The 23,795-nt window shown below is 36.0% G+C and overlaps 1 protein-coding gene across 8 annotated transcripts in view; it reads left to right on the top strand.

The window, feature by feature from the left end:
- Nucleotides 1-23,795, top strand: part of SDCCAG8 (SHH signaling and ciliogenesis regulator SDCCAG8) — a 101,996-nt gene that overhangs the window by 54,043 nt on the left and 24,158 nt on the right. For 7 of the 8 annotated variants that reach the window (XM_090135352.1, XM_090135353.1, XM_090135355.1 and 4 more), the window contains 3 exons: nucleotides 1,980-2,107; nucleotides 4,171-4,279; nucleotides 10,174-10,305. In XM_090135352.1, coding sequence (XP_089991478.1) covers nucleotides 1,980-2,107; nucleotides 4,171-4,279; nucleotides 10,174-10,305 — 369 coding nt within the window. Of the gene's footprint in view, nucleotides 1-1,979; nucleotides 2,108-3,190; nucleotides 3,324-4,170; nucleotides 4,280-10,173; nucleotides 10,306-23,795 lie in introns of those variants that run through there. The other variant, XR_016464171.1, reaches the window with a different exon arrangement.

Genomic DNA, 23,795 nt, shown 5'->3' with positions numbered 1-23,795 from the left:
GCCTAGATGCATTGCTTTTTTGGGTGAATCCCCTTAGCAAGAGAATGTTCTCCATTTATTTTGAATTCTCCAATAGCATGAGTTCTTGTTGGACAGGAGGGACCCCATCAATGAGAAATGGACCTGTACAGGTTTACCTTGGTAGCTTGAGGTCTCTACAGCTTGGAGCCAGCCAGCTAGCTGTGTTCCAGATGATAACTTAGTACCCAACAGCCATCTCACGCAAAGGCACTGTTAAGCAAAATACTGTGTTGATGCCACTTTCTCCTGCTGAAAATATCTGGGGGAAATGTGAGGTGCTGGTGCATTTTATTTTATTTTTTAAACAGTGCAGGCCTCATGACAGCTATCTGAAGGCAAAAAACATTTGGAAATGGAAGGAAGGGGTTTTTAGATTTTTTTTTCCCAGCAAATGTGAAATATTTTTTCATATTAAAGTTTTCCAGATTTGGAGCTTATACTTAAGAACTGATGTAAGTATTACTCCTTAGGACAGCATCAGTATATTTACAAAGTAATTCTGAGAGTGATGTGATAAAATATAAAACAATGTTTGAAATATCCTTGAACAATGTGCTTTGTTTCCTTAAAGCTATAATATTCCTGCTATTGAAGTGTATTATCTCTGTCAAATCACTCAGTCCCACCTCAGAAAAAGCTGCCTGTGATTTCAAAGGGAGTTTTGCCTCAGGTACTGCTTGCAACATCAGGACCAGGAATTAGTGTAATGTGACCCACCATTTGTATTGCTTTGGGGTAAATTTAAGAGAGAAGATTTAACATTGTGTATGTCATGCTGAGATATTGCAATATCTTGGATGGGTTATTAGGCACTGATCCAAAGGTTAAGTGCAGCAACCACATGAGATGTGGCTTTATCCTTACATGATCTGTGCCCGTGTTCCATGTTGTAGTCCCCTGGAATGGAAATTGTCACTAGAATAAAACAGCATGTTTATAAGACTTCATTGAAATCTATCCTAAGCTATAAAACATAGTTTCAGTACAAGTGTGTGTGTATATATGTCCTTTGAAATCTAGAAATCAGTCCTCATATGTGTAGAATTTTGAATCTACGTCCAAATATGCACCAGAAAAATATTTAAGACCTCTGGGAAAGTCTAGAGATAAATCTGTGGTTGAGGATCTTTTCTAATTTATATGCATATATCTTTTTTGTTTCTTATTTTCCATGCTGTTTTTGCTTGGCTTGCATTAAATAAAATGCTTCAATGGAGTGTGGTAGTCTAGCATTTGTTTTGCCTCAGGAGTAGATTGCCCCATCTTGCATATCTGGTCAAGTAAATTGCTCTCTTGCCTGTGTACTTCGGTAATAGTACTGGGCTTTAGACCTTCCTGTACAGCCCCCCAGTGAGCAGGGCTGCAAGGGGCTGGGCCTGCGTGGCACTAACAGGCTTCTGTGTTGTAATGGATGCATTCATCTCCTATTTACATAAATTAATAGTTAAAACTTGTTTGGTTGCTTAAGAAAACTCATTAGGCTTTTAGAGTAGCTGAATTATGAGCACTGTGGCAATTGCTCCCATTGACTTGTCTCCCGCTGGTTCACTGGGAACCAGTCCATCTCAGGGTCAGGTCCCTGAGTTTCCTTACAAAATTAAACAGATAGCATTTAAAAGAAAATACAAGTAGTCTGTTCGGTGCAAAATGCATGTCGGTGAAGTTCCTTACAAAAAAGAAGTTGTCTTTAAATTTAAAAAAATAAAATTATAGCCTTAATAGCTAATTTTCACTCAGGAAATAGGTCATATTTTTTTACCCATTTTCTACTAGTCACTAGAGAAAGTGTGACATTGTAAGAGAAAGGTCAGCTTGCTTAACCTGCAGTGGGATAGAAATGATTCATGTGAAAAGCCTGGTCAGATTTTGAGTTTTGTTTTTCTTAATTGAATGTTTTGCTTTGCCTTTTTACCTTATTTTATCAAATTTACTTTTTTTTTTCTTACATTTTTTAATAGATTGGAGAAAGAGAGCATTCAGCGCAGCATTAGCAATGAAGCAAAGGCCCGAGCCCTTCAGGCCCAGCAAAGAGAGCAGGAGCTGACACAGAAGATGCAGCAAATGGAGGCCCAGCATGAGAAAACTGGTAGGTGGTAGGGAAAGATTAGAGCCTGGGCACTCACTCACAAGCCAGGCCCACGCCTTACTGTGAAATGACATCAGGAACACCTGTAACCTTTGGCTGGCCGAAGGGAGCAGATGCTAACTACACCGGAGATTCCGAATTACATATTAGTTAGCGTTTAAAAGAGAAAATGGAAAGTATTGCCCACTGTCTGTTGATTTCAGAGTGCTGCTCTCACATCTGTTGCACCATCTGGATTATGAGTTTATTTACCTGTGTTCAAGAAACGTAAAGCTGAGAGAGACCACAACAAAGTAGAAAAACAAAGGGCTTGTTTTTGGCTGGATTTGCAGGCACACATGTTATATAAAGAAAATAGCATCAGAAGCTCTGCGGGAAATGCTCTGAGCTTACAGTTAAAGTCTCCTGAATAGCATTGAACAGTTCCCACAGTACACACATTATAGCTACTCTAAAAGCTTAATGAGTTTGCTTCGGCATCCAAACTGGAGAAAAGCTTTAGCCATTAATCGGTTCTTAATTCACTGTCGCAGCTGGATGTAATTCACTGGCTCCAAATTGATATGTTCCTTTATTTAATCTTTGCAGCCTCAAACATTTTTAGCATTAGTATGAGCCCCCTCCTAACACCCCAATCTAGAAGAAAGATATTTAATCCCTTGCATACTTCAGTTTGTCATAATAGGAGACTTCATCATATTGGCTTAGCAGATCAATAACTTCTAACCTTAATCTGTGAGTAAAAATGGATTTTACAAAACAAAAAAAGCCTTTTGTTATTTTGTCATGCCAGTAAATTTAACGAAGGGGCATATTAAAACAAAAAAATAATTTTTAAGGAGGTAGCCTTTGAGCACAGAAAGGAAGAGAAGCTTCAGCTTTTATGGAGCGTGATGTATTCATATGTTTAATGAAATAGCATTCTTATCCACCGGTCCTCTAATGCTTTTGGAAAAATGATGTAGCCTGTATTACTCCTTAGCAGTGCCAGTTAATACCTGAAGTAGTAGGCACATTTACATCTCCCATTGATTTTTTATTTTTTTTTTATTATTTTTTTTATTTTTTTTGCCTTTTTTGCAGCATTATCACAGTACTAGAGGACCTTATATTCTGTTCAGGGATTGCAAACAGCTATGTTGTAACTACTGTCTACACAGTAGGAGAGAAGAAGCACTCAGAATCACAGAATTGCTGCTCTAGACACCGCATCTACGTATGACTAAGTGTCACTTTGCACAAGAGATGTGTAATTTACCCTCCTGGTGCATTAATTATCCCAGTACATAAAAATGAAACAACTTTGAGGTTGAGTATGTATATGAGGAGGTGTTGAAAATAAAGAAACCCTTGTGTATTATGTTCTTTCATGTATATAGGAAATTTGGGTAATAGTTGTCTATTTCTCTGAATGATTTTAAAAGCAGGAATCAAGAAAAATTATTTTAGACTATCTTCCTCTAGGAAAAATAAAGGTCTTTTATTTCTAGGTCATGAGTTTTGGTGCAGTCCAAGCCACTAGTGAAAATGAATTTATAAAAACTGGATAATAAGTCTTGTATCTGATCATGAGAGACAGAATGTAAATTACAGTAAGCACAGGACACTGTAAATAAAATAAATAACTGCTTTCTAAAAGGACAAAATAATGCGCATTACAGTCTGCATATTTGGATTACTAGCATATCCTCTGCACCAGCTGAGCAAGCAAAAGGCTGCTAAGGCTGCTAATTTTATTCCTCCCAGAAATATCAATAACCTTCCAGCTAAGAACTAAAACCACTGGATGCGATATGTAGTCTTTACAGGGATTCACACAAGACCTGATTCAATGGTCACATCACCTTAACACTTTAGGTTAGCTTATTCTGACATACAGCCTTTACTTGGCGAATGGTGATGTTATAATTCCATGTGCATGTAGGTGAAGTATGAAAAAACATGCCAAAACTAGTGGGATCTAAACAAGAGAAATAAAGAATATATTAAATAGGTTCTAAATTCTCTATGTATTTATGTAATTTTAAATTAATTTTCTAGTTTTCTAATGTTATTATTTCTAGTAAATGAATTGGACTCATTGCTGACCTCCCAGAAAACATTCATAGGAAAATTAAAGAAAGAATGTTGTTTGTTGGCAAGCAAGTTGGAACAAACGTCAGAAAAATACAGGTTAGTATATTTTCTTATCCTGTCCCCCTTATTGTTTTGACATGCTTCCTTATTTTATATTTGTCTTTCAATATTTGTTGTTGTTCGTCTTGTCCCAGATATTGCATGTCCTCTCAATATAACACATGCCATTTGTGTAACATGGATGGATTTTTTTCCAAGATAGTTCTCATTTTCTACTTTTCAGATGATGTTTGTGGCTGTTAATTTAATCTTTTTGGTTTTAGATAATTCCAGTGTAAAAATTGTTTACTATATTATTTCTGATGTTCTTATTCTTAATATGAAAAGTAGAAAGTTGTTAGTGGAACTACAATTCCAGTTTATCTGACACTATATTAAAAATAGCAAATATTAAAAGCTCTCAAAACCGTAGTGTGTTGCTTTAGTTATTTACTTAAAGCCCCATTCATAGTAGTACACACTGAATAATTATCTCTGTAAAATTTGTTGTCAAAATTGCTTGTCATTGAAGCTCTGATTCTGCTGACGCTTATTATGTGGTGCTCTCATTTAAAATCAGTAGTAGGGCTACGTACGAAACCATTAAAATTTCTGGAGTACAATAAAAACTAGAAGCAATAACTGTTTTAAATAAATGCAGAAGTATGAAGTTATCTATTTAAAAAGTAAGTCCTATAGGACAGAAATATTACAGTTCTAGCCCTCATATTCCTTCCTTGTCATTAATTTGATGTTGCATATTTTTCAGTATGAAAGTAGACTTTTTGTTGAAACTTACTGCAAGGTCATATTAAGGGAAGTGGGGAAAAAAAGGCTGAAATGGTGAGGTAGTATTCCACGACTTCTGTAAATCTCATATAAAATGAATTTGGCAATTAAAGGTAGGATTCTTGTATGGCTTATGTGAAGTAAGAGAAACATTCAGCAAAGATAAAACTTGTTTTCAAGATAGGTTTCTTCTGCTGGGTGGATTTAATTATCCTGTTGAACTAACAACAGGGTCAACACTCACTCAGGGAGAGAACTCATTTATCCCAATATCCTGTCTCCAGGGATGATCAAAGGGGAATGATATAAGTAGATGATGCTTTCCACAGGTACTGCCTCCACTGGCCATCCTACTTTCCATTGAGTAAGAGGTGTTGACTAGCTGTTAAGTAGCTGAAGTTGGGAGATGAATCCCACCATGAGTATTCAGGGAAGAAATTAGAAACTTGAGGAAATATAAGCCATCTTCCCCTGCAAATGTTGTGATGGGTGTTTGAGAGAGAAGCAAACAGAATTTTTCTTCTGAAAAAGCAGAGCTCCTCTGCTAAAGTAATACAAAATCTAAATAGATTCAAACCATATCGTTATTCCAGCAATAAAAATGCACACAGACTTTGTTGCTAGAGCTCAGAATCACAGACTAGTAACTGTAAAAGGATAAAGGAAAGACAGAAAACATACTGTGAAAACACATTATTCTCTGAAAATAAATACCAGAGATTGCCAAGTGTTTCTCCACCTAGCAGCATTAGCTGACTATGTCAAGAACCTGAAAGGGGAGAAGAAGCTCTCTTGGATCTCCATGAAGTGGTATACTTTGCACAAGGAAGAGTATGGAAGAATGTATTAAAATAGTTTAGAGAAATGGCCCCAAAATAGTTTGAGATTGCCTGCACTGAAGTGGGAGCTGTTGCAGGCAGTTAAAGGGCTGGACAAATAGTGTATGGGGAAAACTAAGCATATGAAAAGAAGAACTGAAAGGTGAAATTGGAGATGGTGGAAAATGGTAACTTAGTGAATGCTTCAAAACTGATGTGGTCAGAAGATCAGATGCAGAAAATGACTTAAACTGGATTTAAAATGCCTGAACATTCTTTAGCTTTCAGTAGCATCTCTCCAAAAGGCACTCTTCACGCTCATTCTCATGTGATATAGTGTAAAACCACAGTTCTGGGATAGAATGATGTACTTTTGTGCTCAAAAAAAAATTAAAAGAATATTTTTTGGAAGATTTTGTAACTTAGGTCTTATGTACATTAGTAAAAGCAGATCAAGCTATTTTTAAGAAGAGATGTAAGAGTAACTTTATATTTTTCTTTGTAGAAAGAAAAGGGTCCACTTCTAATGAAAGGCATTTCAAATTTATTTTTGATGAGTACATCTTTGCACTACTTAAGCGGGATACCTCTGAGTTGCATGTGTGTTTTTCGTATTAAATACAGGCTTTCTGATAGATCTAAATTTTTTATGAGCTAACACACTCTGTAGGATTAAAAAAAATCAGGAAGACTTCAGGCAAATTATAAACCCCTCAAGCTGTGTAAAAAGAAGGTAGTGTCTGGGAAGGTTTCTGTATGCAGAGGCGTAACCGTAAACCATAGTCCTTTGTTGATTTCTTCTCTTTTTTATTTTTTTTTATTTTTTTCTCTGATTGTCACTATCTGAGTTTCTAGGTTGTGGATTAATGCTTAACACTGCCCACTGTGTATTTGTGATTTGCGTTTTGTAATTAAGGGGAACAATGGGAGCCCATTGGGTCTCGTTATATATAATGGTTGGTTTAATTTGTTTCACTTCTATCTTGTTAATTGTAAATTGATCATTAAGATTTGAATTCTAATCTGTCACCAGGGTTGTGAGTATTGAAGCTAGAGCAATGATCCTGGTTTTAATCACTGATGATGAGAAACAAATTTTATAATTTTGGTACATATTGCAGTTCATATATTTTAACACTGTATTTTATGGTGTTATAAATATTGTTAAATGACTTTTAGTGTAGTTTTACTGTTTGGACTATAATGTATAAATTATATTACTGTTTTGGCAACAGTAGGCATCCAACTGTGTGAGTTTAATTGAAGTAAAGAACACACACCCGGCTGAACTATTTTTCTGCGGGTTTGGTTGACTGCAGTCAATTGCACTTCGATACCAGGAGCAGAGTGTTTGCTTAGGGTAGCCGTGTGAAGATGTGAAACAGAGTCTGTCTGAGGGATGAATCATTAAAATTACATGCAGTGGTACTCGTTGAGATAGCAGAAAATATTTTACAGCATATATTTAATGTATCTAATTGCTGTACAATAACTGGTTTTAACGGTAGGAAAAGAAAATGCTTAAAAAAGCCAGCCTCTGTGCTTGTGAGTCCAAGTGCTGCTATGCAAAAGATGAATCAGAGGACAAAGGCAGCTTTGCCACCTTAACATTCAAAAATCATTCTAAAAAATATCCTATGTCCGACTTCAAGTTACATCTATTTAACATTTGCTGGTTCTTAGCCTCTATTATCTGAATGTTTTGGGATAATAGCCTGCTATTTTTGTGGGGTTTTTTTCAAGATTGTCCCAGCAGGAGTGGTAGGGGTACAAATTTAACTTGCTTCTTAACTTAGGAGTTGAGTCTTACACAGTAGATGGCTGGATCCCAAGCTATAGAGGTTTTTTCTGTTGTTACCCCCTTCAGCAATTGCTTTGAATAAAGCCCATTCCTGTTACGATGCTGAGTGAGCAGAGCTATTTAGGATCATTTGTGCAGACCCTGTACTACCCCTGGAATGACTACTCGTAGTGTAAATTTGCTATTGCTGTTGCAACACAGTTGTTTAGGCTTGTTACAGGTATGTTTTCATTACCCAACAACATTGAAATTGTTTGAAGATTGTGTAGAATGAACTGTTGTGTAATGAACTTTGGAAACTGATGTTGGATGAGTGGTGTGTTTAAAGCTACAGGAGGAATCTTTGTCAGACAATGATGGAAACTTTTAGTATGCATGTTGTTGGGGACCAGTGTTCTCTTTTTAACACCAATACCTGAACTTCTTAATCCTGACTTCAGTAGGCATTCTGCCATTCCTGTGTGCTGTCCTCTAAAATTTCAGTGTCATGAAATACTTGAATCTGAATGCTCAGAATCTTAGATATTTAATTTAGAATGGTGATCATGTAAATAGTATTTTATCTGGAATAGATGTGGATTTTTTGATGAGTTCTTCAACTGTAATTCCATAAGAGATGTATTAGGAGAAGAGTACATAAGTAACATGGTTCGAAGCATCAGGTATTTAGAGCTGTGTGTTAAGAGATTAGAGATCATGTTACTTATGTTCTCTGTGAATTCAGTATTTTAGTTAGTTTCTTCAGTGGTAATTTTCAGTAGTGTTTTGATTCCTTCGGGCACCTTCAAATGCACTGGAGATGAGCAAAGTCCCTTCAAAACTTTGAGATTTTTACCTCTTCAAAGTTACTTCTGCTATATCTGTGAATTACACAGTCATATAAATGCTGAAAAGGAAGCAGGATTCCATGGTTGGGGAAACCCCATGGAAATGATAAATGACAGTATTTGCCTTGTGGGAATACTTGTAGCTGCATTTTCCTGGCAAAAAAAGGAAACCCATCCTGGTAGATGAGTTTAAATGGGTTGGGCTCTGTTACCTCAGATCTCTGGTGTGCTGCTTTGTAATGGACCTTTACTTTTATCTGCTGATTGCCTTTCTTGCATCATCAATACAGATGAAAGACTGCATTTATCCTGTATAATAAGAAATGCTCCGTACTCTTTATTACTGACATTTCACAGTTACTAGCGTTTCTGTTAAAAGTTAAGAATTACACCTCAGTTACCTCCTTATACTATCCTGCCCGCTGTTAGGAAGATGTCCAGAAACTCATTCATCTAAGTTTGATGTGAACATCAGTGTGACTCTGATGTATTTTTCATTGATGTTCCATAATAGAGCCATAACTCCATATTTAAATTATACACAGCCTTCTTCCAAAGTTGCCCTTGCTAAGTTCTTTCAGATTCACAGATGATATCCTGTATTGTTCTCCATTTAAATATGAAAAGATTATGTTGTCATTTCCAGATCTGTCTTGTCAGTGTAACAACATGTTTTTGAAGGAGTATTTATTCCCCTTGCACTTTGTTGTGTTTTTCAGAATGTCAGTTGTTGTTGCATTCTGTAACAGCCAGGAAGGTAAAGTCTCTTCATTCTGTATCTGCAGCATGTTTAAGTTTATGATTTAAAGATATCTCTGAAGCTTTTTAACCTCAAGATCTGGAGTGGCAGATGCCATAAAACAAATTTGCCTGCTTTTGATTCTTACGTTCTGATGGTATAGCAGATTCTGACATGTTCTCATTAACCTTTTCCAAGGAGTTAAACTGTACAAGTGCATAATGTATATTTTATCACAATTTTATCTGAGATCTTTTCCTGATATTAAGAAACAGCTCATGCCTGTTTCTCCATGGGCTGATGGTTAGAGATGTAGCAAGTAACAGTCCCAGGTCATTCATGGATCTGGTGTCTCTGCTCACCCGTGAAGAATAAGAATTGCTAGAAAGTGACTAAATTTCTTAAAGGCTCTGCCAAGCCTTATGTAGATTAGAGTGTGTGTATGATTTTAATGTTGTTTCTTAAGCTTTTATTAATTTTCCTCTTTTTTCGTGTGTGTCATGCAGTATTTGGGGCATATCAGGGCAATAAAGTTTCTAAAACAGTAGTACTATTCAGAGTTCAACCTGTGCAGTACAATAAGGGTTAAAAAGTTTCTAGTACCCATTTTTTGGCCTTTACCAACAAAGAACTTGAAAGGAGTTTTCAAAATGCTAAACAAGTATGGATTTACATGTATTGATAATGTTTAATAACAGCACCTAATGTCAAATGACATGCCTGTTTAAATAAAGCTGAAATTAGCATAGCCAACCTGTGACTGAGTAATTGACATATTTACCAGACACACTGCAGCTTCATGTTCTTCCATTTTAAGAATATTTGAAGTGGCTTCTTGTTTCTAAGTTCTAGTAATAGCCTGTTTATGCATTATATATCCATGTATGGAATTTTATAAATGCTGAAGCCACATATTGATGGCACGCTGCAGGATGAAATCTGACAACATCCATCATCACTGTGTTTTACTTCTATAGATCTAAAGTCAACCAGCTTAGTCAGGAAAAAGAGTATCTTCATGGCAGATTGGAGAAGATGCAGAAACGGAATGATGAATTGGACCAACAGTGTATCCAGCATGGGAGAATGCATGAGAGGATGAAGTCAAGGTAGGAGGTCCTGTTAATCTGTTAGCAGGTGGTATGCTATACTGTACCTGTTAGGCTGTAAACATAAAAATGACACTAAATTGTTTGAAAGTAATGGTCTTGCTTTATGAAAATGGCCACCCTTCCCCCTACTCCTTCAAGCATTCTGTCGAGTTTTTTTTATAACATCTTTTGCTTGTGCCATTTTGGATAAATAAAAGGAAAGCTTGAACAACACAGTCTTCCAAAGAATTTAAGCCTAGTACATATGTGTGTGGGCTGCTTCGGCTGTTCTCTGTTCTAACTTGGATGAATTGTCTTACCATAAAAAAAAAAATGAGGAGGGAAGGGAGGGCTGAGAAGGAGAGGAGGAGGTTATTCAGTAGTGTGAAGGTAGTTTACAGATGTGGATTCTGTAATGCCATGTAATGTTCTTTTTTTCCATATTGCCAAATTATGTTTCTTGGTAATATATAACTTAGATAAACAAGAAAATCTTGTTGAAGGTCTTAGTATCCAGAGAGCTATTAATTGCTTCCAGGTACCTCTAGCCTTCTCAAAGGGATACTGACTTCTTGGGAGTAACTGGTAGCAGCTAGAGTGAAGTATTTCCTCCAATATACATTGAATATTCTGGACAGTCTCCAAACTACCTTGTGCTGTGACTTGTGTTAGATAGTCTTAAAGAACACTCTGGAGACTTTTCTTCTTGGTACCAAAAGAATCCTGTACCTTCTCACTCTGTTTTCCAGTCTGTATTTAATTTAAGGGTCACTGAAGTGAGCTGAGGCGTGGCTGGGGAGGTGGGAGAAGTGGTGAAATGGCATTTCTGCAAGTCCAGCTGACCTGGCTACTTCTTTCTTGTCAGTACTGAAAGACATGGTGCAGTTCAAGCTCATTTGGGCTAGGTGGTACTGACAGAGCAAAAGTTAGTGGCCTATTTTTGAGTACCTGACAAGAACATAGCTTGCACTGAATGTTCCAGTCCTGTTTGTTCACTCCATTCCAACTATGGTCTCTGTCTGTCTATATTATACTGTTTCTTGAAAACTCTTTGTTTTCTTTTTAGTATCCCAGGTCCCCTTCTTCTCCTTTTCTGATTTCTGTCTGAGCCCCATCTAGTTCTTCTGTAATCCATAATTGCTGTAATTTTTTATAGCTCAGAGAACAAAGAAACTCAAAATACCTATGTGATTGTGTCTTCCATCTATGTGACCACATAGTTTTTCCATTGATCTTACCTCCCCTTTGTTTTTTTGTGGTGGATTCTTCACATTTGGGCAACACACACTGAGGACTCAATTTTACTTTTAGCGGGGAAAAAAGTTCAGTCTTTTTCTTTTTCCCTAGCTGTTCCCCTAAAGCTGTAGCATTATTAGTATCGAGGTGAATTTAAGATTTCTGTGTAAGTTTTTAGGAGAGCCTTTCCTTTTTGTAAGAACCAAACAGACGTAGTGGAAAATGTTGCTCATTCTCTGCTGCAGCAGCAGTGACTATACAGTAGAAAAGATTGAAAGCATTAATCCAGAACAGAAAAGTGATTTGAAAGCAGAGTGGTCATGCTGCAGGCAGTGCCCTACCTTCTGCTGCTGTTTTGATAACGGCAAGGAGAGAAAACTGCACAGTGATAGTATTTGTCACATTAAATATTTTAGAATATTTAAATGTGGCGGAGATTATTGAGCATTCGAATCATGGCCAGTAACAGCATTTTAAGAGAGGGCTCTTCTAACATATTTTTAATTATGATTTTACACTGCATTTATTTAAAATCCAGGTAATTAATGACAAAGCTGCTATTATAAACTGCTTTAAAAATTCAGTGTAATCTGCTTTTAGTTTCCATGTCAAAACTGTAATGGATTCTTAGTTGCCAACTGCTATAAATTGGCTATGAACTATTCTTTCCTAAGTGAAGAAAATCAGCAAGTATAACTTCTACAAAAAATAAATTTCACACTTATTTCTTTATAAGTTGAAGGACTTCCACCGAATAAAAAACAGCAATTTTTCTCTTCTGATTTTGGAAACAGAGATCTATCAGTGTTATTTAGCAGAACAGAGAAGAAGAAATAATGTGTTTTTCCTCAGATTTCCATCCAACACTCAGGTACAAATAAGCACAACGCATTATTAAGGCTGATTGCTTCTTACTGCAAGGATATGTTTTCCCTTTTTATGCAGCCACCAGTACCCTTGGTCTCCTTTCAACACAACAATGTGCAGTGGGTTCCTCCCTGATTTTCTTTGTTTTTATTCTGCCTCTCTTTAGTTACTTGTAGTAAAATTATTTTGACTTAATCTTGAACTGAGTGTTGCATTTGGTTAATAAGAAATGGTAGCATTGTAGTTAAGAAGTCCATCACTACTTGTGTAGTGGTGTAACTGTTTTGTGGCAGGTGCAAGATCTAATTGTTCAATTGGAGATTGGAATGTATTTTGGAGCAGCAGTGTTTGATAGTTGCAATAGCTACACTGCTGAAAATGAACAGGATAACTTTTTTTTTTTGCCATCCCTATCTTTCTGGCTATATGCTGTACATGAATATTGTATGAAATGTAAGCGGGTTTCAAAACAAAAGGTTGCTTTAAATTGCAGTCTTTAAAGATGATTTTAAATCAGTTTTCATGGTAATGCAGATATCCACCCCTTTCAGTGTTTTTCCTCAGTGAAAAACAACATTAAAAGAAGTAGACATCCAGCTAAATGATTTTAGATAGTGATTTGTTTAGCTATGTAATATCTCAAAAGTATTAGATAGCATGACATAAGGCTGTGCCTGTGGAAGTGAGCTGATCCGTGTCAGTGCCTTCACAGGTATGAGTGTTAGAGAAATAAAATCTCTTTGGTGTGGCAAAGAGCACATTGGGATCCGTTTTCAACTTGAATGCAAATTTTATGATTAAATTCTTCAAATTCTGTAGGTAAGTGTTCATAGCAGAAATTAGCAGATAGAAGAAAGAATGGAATTTTAAAGACCCAAATGGTGTATATAATGTGGATTGTTGTCTTCGAGGAGCAGAAGAAAATCACAAGCAATCGATTTCTGTTTTTAAAGATGAACCAATTATGCCTTTACTTTATATAAAGAACAAGAAAGAGTACATGAACAATATGTTGTATGAAGTATAAAGCTTTTTTGAAACATTATTAATGAAGCATAATTCTGGAAGCTTATGATTGGATGTTTCCAAACTAATTTTCAAACTAAGATTTGTAGGTGGAATCCAGGGACTGTAAGTTTTCTCTGGAATTCCTACTTGGTGATTAGAGCCAGTATTTTTTCCTTTGATGTGTGTGTGATCACTGTTTGATCGACACAACATTAGCAATACACGTTATACAAATTTGACTGGGGCTTTTTGTCGTGGTACTTTGGGAGAGGCAGTAGTGTTGTGTGTGTTTCAACTGTATTTTTGGGAGCTGAAGTTAAAAAGAAGAGCCTACAGGACTGGCAGTTTGGGGCAGATGTGTGTCTATTCCTCAGGCATCAGTGGTTGTAAGTTAACTATAAAAATGTTACAACCATCTGTGTAACAAGACGGCAGAGATCTGCTCTTGCCTGTTACTATAAATAAGAAGGAGATTTGTTTGACTTCATAGACATTGGATTTATAAAGACTCTATGTGTCAAATTGTAACTATGTGCCATGTTGCTGAGATGCGTCTGCAGCCAACTACCTGGGGTGTCTTCCCCTTCAGAGATTCTAGTGGAGTGCAGCGACTGTGCAGAAATGTCTGAATTCCACAGTGTGTGACAAATTACATTTGTTTTCCACCTATGGGGAAATGTATGATTCTTACGGCTAAGCTTATCTGTAAGAGTAGCTAAAATGGATTCTTAAGTGGACCACTATAGGAGATAAGAGAGAAACGATGCTCAGATTGACAGTAATTTGAACGTTTTTTCCACCATTAATTTTCTTGTTGCTGTTACTAAGCAAAGTGTGAGAGATCTCATATGCATGAGAGAACACATATATATAAGAATTGAGACACAAATTGAGAATATACCAGCCATTTCAAGTAGCTGAAATCATAATAACTGGCTCGCTGTTACACTGCAGAATCGAAATTTGGTGTTTCTTTGGTAAATCTCCAGTGAAACACTTGAATAAAATTATTTTTTGATGATTGAATCTATTAGCTTGAATTACATATTTTACATTTTCTTCCTAAGTTATGGAATTATAATTCATGTGTTGTTTTTTCTGTTTGTTTTGTTTTTCTATAAATGTTGATGAGTAGAAAAACTCAGTTTTGACCATTGCTTAGAAGGCCTTTTATTTTCCCAGTCCAATGGAGCAATTGTTACCTTAGTCGTAATAGCCTAAGCATCTGTTTTGAAATGCAATTACAGAATAAAAAATGCATTAAATTGCAGTTTTTTAGTTTAAAAGGCATTAATTTTTATATTGAGAATAGTGAAAAACTCTCAGCTCTATTCGGAATTGGGGATTATCATTATTACTTAATTTTTTATTGCTCACATTTTAGTTTGTAAAATGTACTGGAGAATTACTATTAAAAAATAATCAACAAATGTTGTGTATATGCATGCACACACACGTGTGTGTATATAAAACAAATCGCATCAAAATCTGAAAATGTAGTTTTCTGTTGCTTAATATATTTGGATGCTTTAACACAGTACATATGATCTCCATCGCTCTTCCTCTCCTGTTCACTGTCTATTATTTTTCCTTCTCCTTATTTTAAGTAGGTGTGTATATGTATCATATATGTGTATATATTATTTATAGCTTTATATGTATACTCTACATATTAATATTCCCATTCTAAATAGGTAACAGCTTGTATAAGATTATATAAACTCTTGAATATTGTTTTTAAAGACTTATTCTCCAACTACTTGGGTAGCACACACACAAAGGAAAAATTATCTTAGTTGTTAGAAAACCTGAAAATGTATACCAAGAATAAAATATAGTCTTCAGAAAATGCTGCAAAATAGTGCACAAGTTACCTTTCTTGAGAAGTAAATGACAAGTAGACGAAAATATCGCGCACAATTTTCAGACAGAAGGGAATAATGTTTTGTAAGATCTATTCTTGGCCATGCATTCTGTATTATTCTACTGCAGCTATCGCTGAATATATACACTTTAATGTATGTTATATATTTGATATATACATATACATATATATATATAATGATTTCTTAAACTCCACTGTAAGAGTTGTGAGGCCTCACGGCTCCAATTAGGTCATTTCCAGCACCACTGTTCTACTGATTGGGATCTGCATTTATTTGTGGTCAGCTTGTACATATTTGCCCTTGATCCAAAATTGGTGTGATTAGTTCTTTTGTTTTGCTTTTATTTGCATTGTATTTATAGACAATGGTTGTATCTATTCAGTCTACTTCTGAATAATAACTGAAGCCTTTCTCTTTTGTTCTTTTTGCAGTAAGCTTTCCCTCAAACTGTGTTTTCTGGTTGTTGATCTTTTAATATGGGTGATCAGAACTGTTGGCAGGGCATTGGATAAGGGTATTTGAGTGTCTTGGGTAGTAGAATTAATATATTCACTGTACATTCCTTAAGTGACAGATCCTATGATCACATTTGGCTTTCTTATAGCTGCTTAATACTGACAGTTGGTAATTCATCTCTATCCAAAAAGTGCATCCAGGACCTCTTTCTCCCAAGTAAATACAAATTATTAGCAAAGACTTTTTTTGCTGTGAACTAAAAATCCATCAAGTCTGCAGTGTAATGTCTTGTACCATCAAATTTCCTTCCTTTTTTGCTGTTTCATTCTTCTAAGTAATGTTTATTTCTGTGCAGTATTCCAGACCTTCTCTAAGCTCATGACATGTCTTAAATTTATCAGCCTACTATCACACTTCTTGTGTTGAATCATAATTCCAGATATTTGGAAATCAGCTTAAACCCAACTAGAAGAATCTTTCTTATCGTTCCCCACCATCAGTTGTTCCATCATATGTGCTCTTTATTTACCAACAAGGATTAGAGGCTTAGTTAACCATTGTTGATGTGGCATGATATTTAAAATGTTTTGGTTTTTTAAGTTAATGTAGGTAAAATATACTTATCTTAAACTGCCAGAGAAATTAGGATTGACATGACAGAATCTTCGTCATAGGTTTAATCCTATGTTTCTGTTTCCTTGTTTTCGATTTACCTTCATTGTTTGTTGTAGGCTTTTCAGACATTTGAAGTCACATTAACAGGCCAATAGTTATTGAATTACCTTTTTTTTAAGGATTAGTTAATGCTACTTAGGATTTGATCACCTAGCTTGTAGTCTATATAGAGGGAAAAAATACAGCGTGTCTGTGTTCACTTTGCACATGTAACAGCTGGTCTCCACAGTTGCAATGTTTTAGAAACTGGAGGATAATATTTGGAAAGGAGATGCTTCATGGGGATCTTTGAGGCATGGGGAATAGCCTATGCCTCAAAGAAAACCTAGAGGCACAAATAGCTCGCTTCTCTGTAGAACAGCTATCAGCATTGACTAGCATCCCTTCTGTTAGGAGTCTGATAATTGTCCACTGCTGAGGATATCTTCAACTTGACTGCTTTGATGTTCTCAGCCTTCTCCAAAGCAGACATGAGGATAGTTCTTATTCATGCCTTCAGCTTCTGAGAGTCAAAGCCTTCAGCTCGCTAATAGTAAGCTTGTGCTCTTGTCTACCAGGAATGTAAAAAGCCCTGAAATGTGTGACATAAAACAGCACAACATAAGGTTCCAGGCTGTTCCTGTTACTTTCTGTTGTCAGCACAGTTGCTGGGTTTCAAATTTAAATGTTAATTTAGCATTAACAAAGAATTCTTGATTCTCTCCTCTGAAATGGAGGTAGATAAAGGTGATGTCTTTAGCAGCCCAGTGCAGACTGCTTGCTGTGGCAAGATCTAGAAATGCTTGGCCCCATGCAGAGCATCGCACTGATGCTGGAGAAGGCATGCATTGCAATTATATGCATGGACTTCAAGTGAAAAAACAAATTTATTCTCTCTTTTTTTCAGTTGGAGGTTACTTCTGGTGGTGATATGCAGTCCTTGTTTTGTTAATCCACCAATTACCTTTAGCCACCACATCTTTCCTTTGAATATTTTGTCTTCAGTGACTGGTAGTAGCCTTTCTGGTCAATGACAGTAGTAATGGACCAGTCAATTGATCAAATCGCACCCTTGCCAGTGGGCTTATAAAAACTTTGTTGTTTAATGGCAAGAAACAGCACCAAAATGCATCACACATCATATTAAGCATCTGCTGAAACATATCCAGAGCTATAGAATAAAGGTTTCTACCCAGGATAATAGCCTTCCCAATATAGTGGACACTCAACCCATGTTCTTCCTAGAGGTATTCACATCTTAACAAGTCTTGATTCTTTACACCATCTAAAAATTAAATTGCTGAAATCTCTGGCTATTGTGGTCACCTTATTTTCTTCCAAATTGTGTTGCATGTCCATTTTCAAAATTCATTCTTCTGTACCATATTTCTTATGATATGTCAAAACATTAAAAAATATTTATTTGCAAGTAACCTCTGTGAGATTGACACTATGCACTATCCAGCAAATGTTTAGTTGGAATATGTAACAGTATTTGGGATCTTTCTATTGGGCCTAAAGTGAACTCACTATACTAGTAAAAAGTATTTGGCAAACTCCTTTCAGCAGTAGCAGAGTATTTGGGATCTTTCTATTGGGCCTAAAGTGAACTCACTATACTAGTAAAAAGTATTTGGTGTTGTAAGGAGACCAAAAAGTAATGATAGTTTGTCTTCTTAATATAATAAGTGACTCAATTTTTGCTAGGTGTTGGAATGCAGCTTTTTCATAGTAACTTCAGCATTGTGATTACTTGCAGATAGTACAGTCTTGCTCCTATGGAAGTTGATATACTTGTGGTTGCTTTCATTTTCCCTGTGCCTAACCTGCTTTTAATTTTTTGCATGTTTAACCTCGATGTGTCTTGTGTCGGTAAGTTCCACAACTAATGTTGCACTTAGAGTTTTTTTATTTGTGACTTTTGTTTTCACTCTTTCAAATTAATTGGAAGTGGAGTTGGTTTCAGATTATGAGACTGAAGACTTGTTTTTGCACCATTTATGTTCTCAGACATGCAGATAGGATCTTCTTTTGCCAGGTAGACTCTTCTTTTCTTCTGTAATTTAAAATATCATTCTTTCCTGGAGCTATTTTTTGTAAAGACCTTTTTAACCTCTTACAATCATATTCTACCTTTAGTTATGTGAAAAGAAATATATCTTTGACCCAGCTTGTTCCTGAAAGGCATTCAGATTTCTGATTTGATTAAAGCTAAGGTTGCTGGACACTTCCAAGTCCCCAGATTCAAAAGGTTCTCTTAGTGGCATGGCTGAAATTGTAATAAACTTCCCTCTGCTTATGTGAAGTGGTGTAATCTTTCTGAGTACTACTTCCAACACTGGGAGGGATTTAGTCTTAGTTTCAACTATGTGGTCTTTCTTCCTCTATTCCTCTTTCTTACTCTTCCCCTTTCTCCCATCCAGTGAAAAAAGCTTGTCTGTAAAATCACACCATACTTGGACAATTGCACAGAATAAATATTTGGAGACATCTTAGAAACAGTCTGGCTTTAACATTTACCATCATGAAGGATATTGTAATACGCTGTGCCTTTTCACACTTGTTAGATGATGCAAATGCTTGTGCTTCTCAAATCAATTTTTTGAATACAGTGGAGAAACACGTTGAACAGATGTATATGTCTCCTTGGGAAAAGATTTTCAAAGGCTGGGCTGAAATGGAATTTCTTCATTGGCTTTCTGTAATGTTAACCCATGTCAAAAATCTACAGGAAACGTGTCTAACATTTTGTCCTTTTTAAATTTCCATTTTTAATAGCAAGACGACACTCCAGGCAGTGCATTTCTGGGGGATTATTGCATTTCTTGGGTGGCTGAAGTCGCTCACCATTCAGCCTTGTGCCTCTCAACATACCCGAGGCAAGCCATAATCCCCAGCAAGGCACTGCTTGTCTTATCTTATTGCTTAATTATTATACCTATTTAATGCTGCTTAGAACATTGTCAGCTGTCGAGAAAAGGTAATTATCACTAGTCAAATGAAAAACACTTTTTTGGCTGCCTTACGGATACACATTTTACTGGTACCTTGATACATAATGAAGCCTGATAGCAAAACTTTTGCTTGTCTCTTCTTCAAGCCACAGCTGTTTCCCTGCTAAATTCATCCCATCTGTCTCCCCTTCCGTAAGGCTGTAGGCAGTATAGCATAAGTACAGAAGCAGTTCAGTGCTATTTTGGATAAACATAGCTGAAATTTGAATCTTTGCCATTTGCAATGCACACATTTTGTTTTACTGCTGTAAAGAGAGCTGTCAAAATAAAAACTACATGGATAATTTACTGAAATACAGTCAAATAAAACGATGATCAAAGGAGAAAAATGAATTTATAGCGTAGGGTCACTCTTACTTTTAAGGTCTATTGTGAACAATGTAATTGTTGACCTCTTGACGTTTTTGGGTTCAGAGAAATTGGTAGTGAATATGAAAGGAAGAAAACACTGAATTGGAGTATAGCATGGAGAAATTCAGGTTTCATGCCAAAAAGGCTAATTGTAACAGGCAGTTGTTTGCAATAGTGGTATGTTCCTTTCACTGCATTACTGTGTGCTCTGCTTCTTGTCTCAGAGAAGAGCGTATTTCGTCAGCACTGTATCTATATGACTGGCAAACACTTACGAGCATTTGTAGGAGAAACTTGAAATCTTGTCCTAGATCAACCTAGATGTGTATTTGAGATAACTCCATAAATTCTGAAAGTTAATTTCCAAAGGCTACTACTTACAAATTCATATTGTATTAGGTAAAGGTGAACAAAGCCATTTTTGTCCTAACCTTGAAAAAAATAAAGATAAATGATCTTAATGGACAAATAAAAAAACAGTCTAATTGTAACACGCAGAAAGTTCTTTCTTTAAAAAAAAAAAAAAAAAAAAGTAAACACTTGGGTGATGAGTACCACAGAAATACTGTTTTTAGTGTTCTGTGTTAGGATAGAAAAAGGGGGGAAAGGATGTTAAATCATTAGATTCTTCATTTTTTTTTGCAGGACTGTTTTCAAGTATTAAAGAAAAAAAGGTTTTTGTAGTATTACTAAAACTACTGCTATATTAAAAGCTTGCACGGTAGTCTTCTCACGGATATATGTAAAATCAAAACACTATTACTAGAACCTATACTGCATTGCTCCTTATGTTTATAGGAATGTTGGAATTTCTCTTATAAACACTACATTTTAAAGATGATGAAAAATTACATTTATTTTGTTCACTAATATGAATGTAATGAGGGATGTTTCATCTGGGAAAGTGCATGTCCGTATTTAGTTCTCCCATAACTAATCCAGGAGCTGGTAAGACAGCTGCTGCACCAGAGCTAGTACCCTCATGTTTCAGCCTAAAGGAAAAAAGACTCCGCCATTTCTGATTCTTCATAGACTCCACTGCAGTAGTATGCTTAGTACTCTTTGTGAATCACATTCAGAGAAACGATGTCACTTTTAAGATTGCAGAAGCCATGCTATGAAGATTGCAGTGTGAAATCCGATGCTAAAAGCTGTTAACTCTGGGTTATTGTTTATTTTGCATTTGTTTATCTTGCTGGTGTATTTATAAGAGCTGCCCGAGTCTGCTAGCTGAATGGGACTGTAGCCAACTTTTACCTCATGAACATACCTGCTGGAGAAAGTTGTTGCAGGAACTCAAAGATTAAGAAACAAAAGGAGGTTGTAAAGTGTTATGGTTGAGGAATGACATCTCCCTATCCTACCTCCTTTCAGGCTTTACTAATAAAGTAGTTTTATGAGCTTCTCTGAACAATTGTTAGGTTACCAAGATGTTGTAGTAAACATCCTGGTACGAAGACCATCTTGGAGCAATTGCTTTTATTGTAAAAAAAATTGTAAATATTATCATGCTATTCTTGAAAGTCCTACTGAGACGTGTGCTTACCTTTCAAAAATAGTAGTATGGCTTCCTTATCCAGTTTTGTATGCAACTGTGTTGATCATGTGCAGAAAAAGGAGAGTGTTTAACCTCTGACAGAACATGCATGTGCACCAGCTTAATGATGTCTTACTTTTTTTTTGCTCTGTTACATATAGAAAATTGTTAGTTTCTCTTAGAATCATTTAGACAGCCTCTGTAAGTTCATAATGAAGGCTTGCACATTCTTGCATAATGAGTCTGACAGATCCACTGCATTTTTTTCAGTGTTTCAAAGCTGCAAATGTCTAAAGAAAACTGTTTTTTTGAAGGGTTATTACCTTTGTTCAGTAGGTATGCAAATGAGAATTAGAGATGGAGGGAGTGGGCAAGGTCAAGAGCAAAAAACAAGTCACAATGCTGTAGCCTTCTTTTCTATGTGCAAAGAATCAAGAAAGCTGTCAATCTTACACTTTTAATGTACTTACTGTAACTTATTTTTGCAGTTACTCTGTGCTACCTTAGCCTATGTATGTGCATTTATCAGTGATGTGATCAAAAATCCAAGATTATTCCAGGTGATCATTTACCTACATAAGCTGTTCCCACCGTTGGGTCTATTTGTAGTGAATCTCAATCTACTGTGGAAACTTCACGTTCTGCAGAAGGGTCAAATCTAGCATTTCAAATATTCATCTGTTGTTGCTCGGCCTTCGGCTTTTATTAAGTCTTTTTCTGCTCACGTGTTTTTAGATCAGCCAGAAGGTCCTGTATTCCACTCTTTCTTTCTGCAAGGTAGTGTAAGGACAAGGAAAAGGAAGTAATGGGTCAGAGGTGGTCATGTCCAAAATCAAAAAGTATTTCTTGATCTGAAAAAATTATTTTTGTGATGTAGACAGAAGGGAAAAATCTCTACTTGCAACTTACTTCTTTCTTAGCTGCCTTGTGAGTTATATCATGAAAACTGATAATTGAAGTCCAAAGCAGTATAATCTTTGCTGAATATTGCTACTTTTCACATAGCTGTCTGCTTTCATTTTCAATTGTATCTATTCTGGCAAAATTTTAGGCTGGTAAATTAGTGCTTGTATGTTTTGATTACATATGATTTACAAGATCCACTGTTTGAAAGTTGTTTTTAATAGGAACGTGACAGTAACTGAACAGTACATTCCACCTTTATAGTACATAATGTTTTTTTTACTTTTTGCCTAGGTTCTTCCAAATAGTAACTATTTAAGTGCTAAACTAAAGTCTTTTGCAGCATTAGTGCAATTTCTGGATGTGTGTTGTTAATAGAAAAGCTTACCTTAAATTGTTGTGTTAAAATGCTTTATGCTTAAGTGCCCTCTGAACTCGGTACCTGTCTAGTCCATTTAAATCTCACCAAATTTACAGAAGACACACAAAACAAAGTTTTCAATGACAGGACTATTTACACAAAATCAGAGATAGAATTAATTATGGTAAAAAGCAGAACTGATTGGAGTCCTGACAGTTAAATTCATTAACAGAGCTTTCACTTCTGTTTGAGCAGCGTAGCAAAGTAAATGAATGAGCCTTCCCATGCTACTTCCAATAATCAGTGGAATGCAGGTTGCTGGAAGCAACTGAATTCATTCAGTCCTGCAATAAATGCAACATAGAAGTATTAGAGCAGAACTGCAGACTAGGGCTACCTGAGATGTTAGTGTTATTTGTATGAAGATATCATGTTAAAATGTTTGTTCTACTAAATTTTTTTCTCTCCTATTAATTTCTGTTCATCTTTTCAAATAGTACATTTGGGAAATCTTACCTTTGTGATCTATATGGGAAGGAATTTTTTTCTAATAATTCAGTGACTTTCTGCATCAGATTGGAGGGCACTGTTACAGTCAGGAATGTTTACATCAATAAATGTAAATTCAAATTAAATCTACTATTTAAATAGCATAATGGAAACACATGGTGCTTTGTAGTCATGTAATTAAAGAAGATCTGTGCCCCCAGGAGTTTATGATCTAAAGATCAAACCCCGTTCAGCATGCAGCAGACCTCTGCTAAGTATCAGTGTACAGTGTGGGGATTTCATCCTGCGTCTGCGTCTGTTCCAGCGTAAGTTTTATCTCACCCAGACTGATGCAGTATTGTTTGGTAATACGTAAGTAATGTATGTGACACTTTGTGCAGTGGCAGCAAACTCTTAGCACAGAAGAATATTGTGATTTAATGTCAAGATTTATACTTCTTTAACAGTAGCACCGTGAGTTAAACTGTGGATGCTATTAGTTTATTAAGGAAATAAAATTAAATCTGTCTTCTATGTCTTCTCTAACACTGAGTCTGACTAGCCATGCTTTTTACTTTTTTCCTCCTCCAGTTGTTAAAGTAATTTTGTGCAAAACTGCAGTTGGGTTAAATTATTCACTCATCCTGGGGCAATAGCCTTATTCACTTTCCAGCTGAGCCAACTGCAAATGTGGGAAACAGACCAACCTCCTACTCCACCATTGCCTTAAATAATGTGATGGTTTG

The sequence above is a fragment of the Phasianus colchicus genome, chromosome 2 (genome assembly GCF_987193195.1).
Source record: "Phasianus colchicus chromosome 2, bPhaCol1.hap1.1, whole genome shotgun sequence".
NCBI lineage: Eukaryota > Metazoa > Chordata > Aves > Galliformes > Phasianidae > Phasianus > Phasianus colchicus.
This window is presented reverse-complemented; position numbering and strand designations above follow the sequence as displayed.